General features: G+C 33.3%; 1 protein-coding gene across 1 annotated transcript in view; it reads left to right on the forward strand.

The window, feature by feature from the left end:
* The window catches only part of LOC117107150 (C2 domain-containing protein 3-like), a 64,170-nt gene that overhangs the window by 21,821 nt on the left and 30,719 nt on the right, over positions 1-11,630 (forward strand). Inside the window, exons 5-8 of the mRNA XM_033248717.1 lie at positions 89-168; positions 680-864; positions 2,116-2,293; positions 2,841-3,114. Coding sequence (XP_033104608.1) covers positions 89-168; positions 680-864; positions 2,116-2,293; positions 2,841-3,114 — 717 coding nt within the window. The remainder of the gene's footprint in view (positions 1-88; positions 169-679; positions 865-2,115; positions 2,294-2,840; positions 3,115-11,630) is intronic.

An 11,630-nucleotide genomic window follows, 5' to 3' on the forward strand; every position in this document is an offset into this window, starting at 1 on the left:
TTACTATTTTCTTGATATCTACTATTCTCTGTATATCTGTATACAAGAATGATTGACTGATTGATTAGTTATATTGTTGATTTCATAGGTTCTTCACTGTGTTTTCCAATAAGAATGCAGAGAAAATTGCAGAGCTTCAGGTGTCTCTTGTATTTGAACCACTTCCAGGTAAGGTTCAAAGTTCAAAATTAACACACATACACATCTTAACCTCTGAACTTCATTGTTCAGGTTGACTAAACTTACAAAAAAAAAAGAATTTAAAAATAAGATGACACAGCATGTTGACTTTACGTTACACTTTAAACTTGCCTGTACTTTATTATTTGTTAGCCGTACACCTACATGTCTCCCTCCAATTAAAGACCACTTTTGGGACCGGAATGTTCTTTAACTTTAGTCTCTACAATGATAATAAAGATAAAAGACATTTGTCTGTTGTGGTCTTTAATTGGAGGGTGTTTAATTAGAGCAAGACCTGTACATTTTTTCCAAGTAAGGCATCACTTAATCATAACACTTAAACTCCAATATCTGCATATGTCCTTTATACATGGGTACATATGAAAGAAAGGATAGCCAATCTTAAAAGTGTTGCAAGTATGCAATATTCATTTTCTGGTTAAATAACTTATACAAATAGATTTAACATTCTGGTGCGATTTTTATCTCAATTTAGCAACTTATGAAAGTTCAAGCTCCATCCCGACAACTGATGTTAGTATGATGCCGAGAGAGGAGAGAAGACAGTCTGAAGTCAGCTTAGTCTCAAAGAGGAAAAACGTACCAAAACCAGAACCGAGGAATTTTCACTACTCGGCTTCAAGCGATGACCCCTTCTTATCTCCAAAAAAGGAAACAAAGGTCAGATATTATCTAGCTGAATTTATTTTTAGAAGTGAAATATTCTTTGGAATGGGTCTTGTCATGCTTGTTTTACTTTCGGTGGTGACATCAAGTTTGTTGTTCAATATAAAAAAATACATCAAAAATGTATTGTTAGTTAAACAAGGTACAATCATTGAATGCTGTGTATTATATTTTATTACAAGATACAAGTTAAGTTTATTTTCACTAAAGCTTTGTCTACACTAACAAATTTCATCAAAAAAGCGTCACATAAAATTTGAAGGAACATAGAGTTGAAAACTTTTTTTGATACAATTTAATGATATGTGATATGATGTCATCGTGCCCATATATGGGCACATGGTACACATATGTGAGGTCTGTCCACAAAATGAGTCTCATGGTTAGAAATTCAAAAATTGAGTTTATGTTATAGTTGGGTAGATCACGTTATAAGCTTTCATTTGGTCTTTGAATGGCTTCCCTACTATAAGTAAATCCAGAGATGTGAGCATTTGAAGTTTAGGTGTATAAGAACCACATTTTGAGAAAATCGGCTTCAAAGATAAACTAACCTGTACAAATAATATGATTGGAATTACAGAATATGTGTAGAAAACACTGTTTTAGCAAGAAAATTCACTTACAAAGTACAATCATAAAATATAAGTATCAAGTTATTCAAAAACATTAAAATCAAAATTTTGTTGAAATGTTGACTTTGGCCTGTTTTGGTGAACATCTCAATATGATTTCACCAACGATGTGTCTCATTTCGTGGTGAGACCTCACATATATGGGCACATGGTACCCATATATGGGCACATCACATTTTTTTTGTGACATAAAATTTGTTAAAGTAGACAATAACGGTGATTGCGGATAAAAATAAAATTTTTGGCCAATTAGCATACAAAAAAAATGTTTCAGGGAAAAATTAAGTTTTTCTTTAATTTCATTACGGCCGTCGCTGCCTTGAAATCTCCAAATACATACGTATATTTCTTCCTAATTATATCAATTTAAAGCATTTAACCTTCCCAATACTACACTGTTTACATTCACCAATAAAGTGTTATTTTAATTTTCCTTCCGTCTGGATGTTTTTGGCAAAACTATTTGCTAAATGAAAATCCAGAATTTTATTTTTTAGTTTTTTTCCCACCCTTCTCTTATGATCTTTAAAAATATAAATTTGCAAAGCATAACACAAGTCTTGGCTAAGTTCATCAATTTTTGCTTGTTTTTATTATATTCAACCCTTAGGTGTCTGAAACTAGAGCAGACTCTGCTCGGCACACTCCAAGAGGTATCGACAGTGATTACAGCTTTGTGATTGGTCCAGGATTTGCAGCTGATAACCAATCAAATAACAAAGATACAGCCAGTGATGTTTCTAAAATAGATAAGCAATTTGCTCAATACAAGTCCCGGCAAGTGAAAAGTAAATAGTTTCAAATTGATATAGAGGGAGGGGAATTTATAGGGTCTGGAAAAACATATGATTTTAAAACTTGTACTGCTTGTTTCTTTAGCAATTTTTAGCTCTGTCCAGACTATCAAATTTTATTTGACAAAAACATGGTCATGATGACATCACATCATGACCATATATAGGCACACTATACCTATGTATGGGCATGCAACAGTATGAAATAAAATGTGATAGTGTAAAACAGGGATTTAAAAGACATGTTCTTCTTATATCGTGTTGACTGCAACATTTAAATGCAAAAGTACTGCAAGTCTTTGTATAAGAATGGACTATTCCATTATACATAGGTATATTCAGAAGAGGGGTGACTATTGGTTCATCTAGTTAGGTGTTCACCTCTTAGTAGTGTCATAATTATCAACTAATAAGAGGTGAACACCTAATTAGATAAACCAATATTTGCCCCTATTATGAAAATACCTATAAATAATGGAATAATCCATCCTAGAACCATATGATATCATCCTCATATACCTTCATATTTTTATCACTTTAGGAGATCATCTGGAGTCCAGTGTATCAGGCACTGATGCAGACAAACCTGCAACTGGGAGGCACATTCCACTCAGTGTATCAGACATGGATGCAGGCAACAAACATCCAGCTATGAGGCTTGATCCACGGAATGGGGCTGGCTCAGACGTCATCACAAATCTACTCCAGAGAGGTACCCAACTTAGAAATGATATGATTCAGGCAGAATTGGACTCATGGAATGAACAAGCTCATCTCATATCCAAACCTCAAGAAGATTACTCAGACAGAAACAGGTAATGCACAGTTGAATAATATTGATACTAATATATCCATCTTGTTTACATATTTTGTGGGTATGCATGTCCATATATAGTAATGATGTACCTATATATGGTCATGATGTGATGTAAATATGACCATATTTAGGCATGTCACATGTTTTTGTCAAATATAATTTGATAGTCGAGACAGGGCTTAAGAATATTCTGCCTAATAAAAACTATTGCATATTCGTAAAGTTAAAAGATTTTTTTTAGATATTCTTTTATTCTTAAAGGCCTGGGCCTAGATTCATTTAAATATACAATTAATTTAAACATGGACATAGTATTTCATATAGCCAGAGTTTGTTGAGATCTAGGCTACTATGGCTAACGACAGGTATGCATTCTCCATTAAAAAGGCTTCTTTTATGAATGGAATGATCTGATGGAACTCCTGTAGACCAAACCCAGTATCATTTCAATTTTGAATTAGAGGGTTCATTGTTTCATAATTCATAATAATTCATAATCTGAAAAGAAAGGAGTCTGGAGAGAGGACTGGTTTCAATACCTGCAAAACATCTATGTTAAGAGCATCTGAAAAAAGCTCCCAAACATTCATTAGATATATTCATCATTTCAGTTTTAGCTTTCCTCCTGCAATCTTTAATGTTATCGTCATTTTTATCATCTTTAAAGTAGTTGGTTTTCAACATAAGCATATGCATATTCACTTTCTGGCTCCTCATCAACTGGTGGAATGTAGATACTTTTAGTTTTAGTCTGACATCTTGTAAAAGGCGTAGCTCTGCCTTTTACTGGCGAGTTCATCGAGTTCTTTGTAGACGCAATTTTACCAACAGAGGAATGTGAGCGCTGCACGTTTACTATTGGTTTTGGCACAGATTGAGGTTTGACAGTGAGGAATTTTTGTGATTGTTTTTGTCGTGCTCCTCTGGCTTTCATAGGGTCAAGTCCTTTATTCACATAGCAGCTATCATCTGAGTCATCATCTGAACAAGTTTCAGGATTTTCTTTTTCTTTTTTGGCAGGAATGTGTAAAGGCTTCTTTTCAGTAGCAGCAGGATTCTGTGACAACATGCAACCCAGTTTAGCAGAATGTTGTGCATGTCCTCTACCAGTAGTAAAATCATTCTGTGACCATTCCTCACTATTACTGCCAAGGTCTTTTGACCCTGTTCTATCAGTAGGATATTGTGAACTGATCTCACCAGTTGTGGCAGGATTCTTTGCAGTTTCTATGTATTGGATTTTATTTAGCACTTTTAGCATCTGGATTTGAAGGAAAGTGATCAGTAAAACTATCACCATAGTGAAGCATTGGATAATAATAATTGCTGTATCCATTTCCTTATTGATGTCAGGGGTTTGCTTATCCAAATACTGTAAACAAGAAAGAGTAAGGTCATTAAGATTGATATACAATGTGTTAATGATAACAACAGAGATCATAATTTTTTCTGATAATTTTGTGATCTTAATCTTAATGTACTTGTTTAATATGATTGACGTGTTGTCATACTGAATGCTGAGTACATTCCCTAATGCCTGCGAAAAAACCTTGCAAGTGATTCGGTTGGGAATCGAGCCTACAACCTCCAGAAACTAACCTAGTGCCTTACCCTCTAGACCAGCGAGCTTGCGCTACATGGCTGGTGATGAAACTGATTCCCAAGTAGCAGCAGTTACTGCAGTGCTTTTCCGATGACATTTTTTCTTCATAACAAATATAATTTGAATAATGTTTGCCAACCTTATGTGCTTCTGGAGTTTGTGGTTTCGATTCCCACCTTAATCACTTTAAAATATTTTTTCACAAGCATTTAGGAACGTACTGAACATTCAGCACTTTATGGTAGATACATATTCACATCATTCTACAACGACAGGGGCTGAAATGACCCATAACATCGGGGTAACCCCCTACTCTTCCGAAAGATACAATGGGTTCTTTAAAGTATGCACGAGCCAGATGTATACACTGGACCTTCATTTTAAGTCCTTATCTGAGAAGACTTGGTTCTAACAACCGAACCATGTGTGAGGAGCGGCTGGAACCAGCGCCGATGTTAAGGCTGTAGCTAGCGGCGCCACTATCTTACCGCTCTGCCAATCAACTCCCCATATGGATACCTTGTGTGAAGCAAGAAATCAAGTTGTCTTTACCCAGTACCATTCGTTTTTAATCAGCAGAAAATTTCAATCAATTGTATCAGTGGATACAATTGATTAAAAAAAAACCACAGTAAAAATGATTATTTTTGTTGAACGATGAGCGTAATTAAAGTGCCAATAACTTTTATGTATCTGGTAACTCTCTTCATTTTGACATAGATTCTGAATATATGCCCAAATAATCCATGGAATACCAATTTCCAGGAGTATAGCATTCCTCAAAATTGGTACATACCCCAATATATGTTTGTATAAGACTATAGACACGTCCACATTTTTGGGCTCCTGTATTTTGGGAATGAATAAAGATATTGATATAATTTTGGCTGTGGGTTCGTTTTAACCATAATAGGATTTGATAATTATTTGGGGCATATTTAGCCATATAGCGGTGTCACTGTCACATCCGTTATACCCATGTGTTACAGTTAATTGAATTGTAATTTTGTTTAAGAAAGCGTTTGACTCTTTTTACCTGATAGCATGTAGATAATAATGGAGGCTTATGGAATTCCTAAGAAGATAATGAATACGGTTCAAATTTTATACAAAGGCAGTGAATGTGCTGTGCTGAATGTCAGTGAAGAGTCCAACTGGTTCAAAGTTAAAACTGGATTAAGGAAGGAGATGTAATGTCTGGTTTTATTTTTCTGATGGTAATAGACTGGATAATAAAGAAATAAACTGAATAAAGCAACACAGGTATAAAATTGAGATTCACATCAAAACTCGAAGATTTAGACTTTGCAGATGATATCGTACTTGTGTCATCAAACTGCCAGCAAATTCAAATAAGAGCTACAGGACACACACAATTTGCAGCACAAACTGGGCTCAAAATTATTAAGGAAAGATAAAAAATATTATGGATAAATTGTAATAACAGCTAAAGATTACAAATTGGAGAACAGCAGCTAAAGTTGAAAAATATTCTTACCTGGGTGCTATTTTCAGTTATGGCGGTGATGGCGGTGGTAGTCATGAAGTTAGAGTTCAAACATTTCTACGAACCAAACTGAGGCTATTTAACAAACGTGTCAAGTCAGTTCTGCTATATGGATGCCAGACCTGGAGAGTAAACAAAAGCGATGAAAGAAACTGGACACATTTCATTTCAAGTGCTTAAAAAGAATCCTCAAAATCAGATAGCCATATATTGTACGAAATGAAGTAATTTTACAAAAAACGGGTTCAAAGAAAATATATACAGAAATATGTGTCGCAGATGGAAATTGCTCGAACAATATTGCGAATGGAACAAAACAATATCTGCTACACCGCATTAACACGGAAACCTGAGGGGAAAAGAAGAGTTGGTCGCCCAAAACCAACGTAGTGGAGGACTGTTAAAAAGGAAAGAGAATGTCTTTGGTAGAAATCATGGAATGAAGCCAGACATGTTGCAATGAAAGGGCAGGTTGGAAAGAGTTTATTTCAGCATTATGGGCCTCTTGGCTTGAAGAGGATAGGTAAGGAAGACCTGCCACCAATGTTCTTGATAAGTTTAGAACTACTTGCTGAGACTGCTTGGCCTCTCTTGAAATAGTTACGAAGGTTCCGATTATCATTAGTATTTATTACGTGCTTAGGCCATTAGGAGTAGGGGGGGAAAGAAAAGAAGCACTCCTTACGATGAATTTTCTAAAAAACGTGCATCGGTATACCTAGTCGGATCTTTCAGGGATTTCCCTACCCTACAGGGAGATATTGATGGCTCCCAGCACCCTTTCCTCTACTACGACCCTCATTTGATGCTTCACATCAAAGGGCTTAAAAACAATTGATCTTGAAATGGGGCCTCTTCTCACCTAGCTACAGTATGCCACTCATTAAATTTTCATCTGTAATGAGCTAATGTGTATTTGTATGTGAGTAAAGACACCTAAATGTATTTGACATAAACTAATAATATAAACAATAATAACAACAGTAACTAAAGAGTACATGCCTCACAAATGAAGAAATTATGATAATTATGATTTACAAATTTGAGCTCTGTCATAATTTATAAGAAAACTCATTTTCTTTGTTGTAATTTTAAGTTATTTCCTGTGCATATATACATACAGTTTCTTCATTATATGTTTAACAAACTTCCTGTTTCCTGGAAATATAAATAACAATAAAGAATAATAAACTAAGTAAGTTCTCCATTTAGGACAAAGGTAATTTATGATCCTTTTTTGATAATGGACGGCGTCATAGAGTGTTGGATTTTTAATTTTTAAAAGTGCAAGTGACATACTGTACTTTATGTTTCACTTGCTGTATAGAAATCGCAGGCTCCAGCAAAGTGATGCAATTACATGTATTTTAGCAGAAATAGGTATTTTATTTTCCAACGCAGTGGCATTTCTTTTCCTTAATTTACTATTTTTTTCATATTTGAACAAAATGTTGTGGGAATGGGGACGCTCAGGCACTGTTAAATCTCCCTGATTACACCACCACAATTGTAGACAAAGAAAGTTGCAACACTTCCTATAGTTGTGATTTTAGTTGGATAACAAAAGATACAAACTGATAATAGCACTGAATCTACCCTCCATAATAATGCTGGGATCATTCAGGATTAAACCAAAAAATACATTTGCTGCCTCTAATTAAAATGATGTTAACATGAAAGACATTAGGAGATAAAATACATAATCAAATAGTATTAGAAAATATTTTAGGCTTAAAAGTATGCACTCACTTACCTTCTGGTGTGTGGAGAAAAATGTGTCGTTTTGTATGCATTACAGTAAGTGGGTATTTTCAGTTTAGTTATGGTTTCATAATGACACAACTAATGAATCCCAACAGGATGGCGTGTATTTCAATACTTGGAGTATGTATTATACTTTCTTGACACAACTACTCTTGTGAAACTTAATGTATCCATTTAATACTCTTCCTTGTTTCACTACTATAACTTGAGACTATCTTGCTAATGTTAGCAACTCTGTGGACTCCTTTGATCTGACTGGTATTTTTTTTTTTTAACACAATGATACTGGTTCTACATTTTGCATACTTATGTTAGCCAATCTCTCAGCTCCTTTAGTAATTGAACTCTACCATCTACTTTTTTCACATTAATACTGTTTCTATACTGTAGATAACTTTGCATAAAGTTGTTAGTATTTCAGCTCCTTTAAATTAAACTATACTTGATTGTTTGTGGATTAAGTATTACCTGATGAAGTTGGCAATTGACTGCCAGCAAAAGCTTTTGTTTTAAAAAAATTACATCTTTAAAGTTAGTCTCAGAGTGCTTCCTCATCAATACCTGGTTACTTTTACATTTACATAGGTGCATCCTGTAATGGACCTAATAAATGGTCCGTAAGCGCAGGATAACAGGGGCTGCATGGGCCAGTATACTGGGGTAAACTCTTACACATCTCAAACGATGTACAGTACTGGGTTCTTTATGTGTACACTGGAGCTACTGTTTTTTAGTCCTTATCCGAGAAGACTTGTTCCACCACCAGAACCACAGATGAGCGTGCCTTTAAACCAGTGCTGATGTTATGGCTGTATTTGTAGTGCCCTTGCCTTAACTGCTTGGGCATTATCAATAGATGAATTAAAAGCTATGAGAATTTTTTCACAATAATACTGATTTTAAACTGCATGACTATTTGTTTATTGTTGGAAGAGGTCAACAAGGAATAAAAGGCTTTTTATACATGTGGGGATATCAATATTGATCTCTTAAAAGCCGACTCTCACAAACTAACATCTGATTATATCTTAGTACTTTATTTTCATCAAATTTACTTCCCATTATAAGATAGACCCACTCGCATAACTAAAAACTCTGCCTCTTTAATTGATCATATATATTGTAACTCTCCTGTTCATAAATTCAAATCTGGTATACTCTACTGTGACCTAACTGATCATTTACCGATATTTTGTATTTCTTGCAAAGATAAACCATTCATGTCAAGTTGATTTCATCTGAACTTATGGTTACTTACTGGTCTGAAATCCTTAATGCTTCAAACAATACTGATAGAATGTATTACTTATTTTAAACAAAATTTATGAATATATATAATAAGCATGTGAAACTCCGCAAGAAAAGAACTAATATTCGCAAACAATATTTAAACCATGGTTAACCAATGGGATTATTCATTCTATTAATGATCGATTATATAAAAGCATATAAAATCTGGAAAAGAGATTGATAAGAAAGGGTGCACTAATTTCAGAAATAAACTAACTACAGTAACATAATCTTTTAGAAATTACTTTAAAAAACAATTTGATATTCACAAAAATAATATTGGCAAACAATTAATTCCGTGCTCGGCAGAGATACCAAATCTAAGTTTCCACATTACTTTATTAAAAATAATGTAAAAATCACAGACCAGTCTAAAATTAATAATGAGTTTAATAAATACTTTTCAGAAATCGGCCATAAACTTTCTCATTCAATTAATATGTCATACACTAATTATTCAGCATTTCTTAATTCACCTAATATTCTTTCCTTATTTCTTACACCAGTGTTCTTATACCAGAAAGACATTATTGACATTACTGATTTATCAAAAACTAACAAAAGTCCAGGCACCGATGATATTCATCCTGGTGTTATTAAAAAAGTTTCTCCATTAATATGTAAACCATTGTGTCACATTTTCAATATTTCATTTGAATCTGGTAAGTTTCCAAATGCCCTAAAAATTGCAAAAATTATACTTAAAAAAAAAAAAAATAATGATCCCCACCAATTCACCAATTATAGACTTATAGCACTACTCCCTTGTTTTTCAAAAATTCTTGAAAAATTAATTTATAACAGATTATTAGCATTTCTTTCCAAGTATCAAATTTTACACTCAAATCTAGGAAAGCACACGGTACAGATCTTGCGGTGCTCCACGTGTATGGAAAATTAATGTCTTTACTTGCAAAAAAACATCACACAATTGGTATTTTCTTGGATTTATAAAGGCCTTTGACACCATAGATCATGATATTTTACCCTTATTATCTAATTATGGTGTCAGAGGCCTTCCATTACAACTAATAAAGAGATTATCTTACAGATAGACAACAATTTACCTCTATTAATTCATTTGATTCTAATTTATTTTCTATAAGCTGTGGAGTACCACAGGGTTCTATTTTAGGTACTCTGCTTTTTTTAATATATGTTAATGATCTCCCAATGTCTCAAAATATCTCAAAATTACTACATTTCATTTTGTTTGCAGATGATACCAATATATTTTATTCTAATGAAAATAACCATACCCTTATATCCACAATTAATAACGAACTTAAAAATGTGTCTTTATGTAGTAGTAGTAGTAAAGTAGTAAAACTTTATTTATTCACGAAGCACAAATCAACAAATACAATGCTGTTTTTCATTATGGCTATCAGATACCTTATTTACAATTAACAAATTACACATAAAGGTACATCATAAAAAGCAAAAGTTAAATGCAGAAATTAAATAAAATATATACAAAATAAAAGTACTGTAATCTATACCTAACAAAGGCAAAATAAGCTATGGAAAAGAAGAAAATCCATTCCATAAAAGTAAACAGAAAATTACAAAAAGGAATGTAAAATATAAATAAAACAAGGCAAGAAAACATCAAAATAGGGATTTATACAATGTTCATACTACTGTATTTAACTTTGGTTTCATTAATTATTAGTACAAATGTGGTTTTTGAAAATAGTTAAATTGGTAGAAGACTGAACATCAGGGCCTAATTTATTCCATTCCATTAGGCCGACCAGCCCTCCTTAAACTAACATTAGAATACCGCACTTTCGGCGGTAAAGAACAATTAAAACCTCATAAAAAAGGCAACTAATCCGTTTACCCATAATTGAATCCAAGGACACCAGTGTTATAATGATAATGTGTTAATCCAATTAATATAGTGAGATAATGTAACGTTAGTTTAAGGAGGGCTGGTCGGCCTAATGAACAAAATGTAACGAGACACTACACAATATTTTGATATCAGTTGTATTTTGGTTTAAGGGGCAGAGTACAGTAATAGCATTGGGCTGTGAAGCTATGGCAATTTATTTTCGGTCAATTGGGGACAAGTTTTCATAAATCTCTTTTAAGATGGCACAGAATTTTTAATAACGTGGAATCCTTTATGCATCATACTGTATATTGTCGCCATGGAATATGTATTACAATTGTCATTCATAAATCATTCATGCATAAAAAGCACATAAATTTTGAAATATATGGATAATTTCATTACTGTATTATTGGAAATATATTTAAGAAACAATCAAAATCGATATAGTTTAAAGATATTAAAAAAATGATTAAAGAAATAATGATAATTAATTACAAAGTTCAAAAA

The sequence above is a fragment of the Anneissia japonica genome, unplaced genomic scaffold, assembly GCF_011630105.1.
Source record: "Anneissia japonica isolate Jap-2015-1 unplaced genomic scaffold, ASM1163010v1 scaffold287864_len1152817_cov193, whole genome shotgun sequence".
Lineage (NCBI taxonomy): Eukaryota > Metazoa > Echinodermata > Crinoidea > Comatulida > Comatulidae > Anneissia > Anneissia japonica.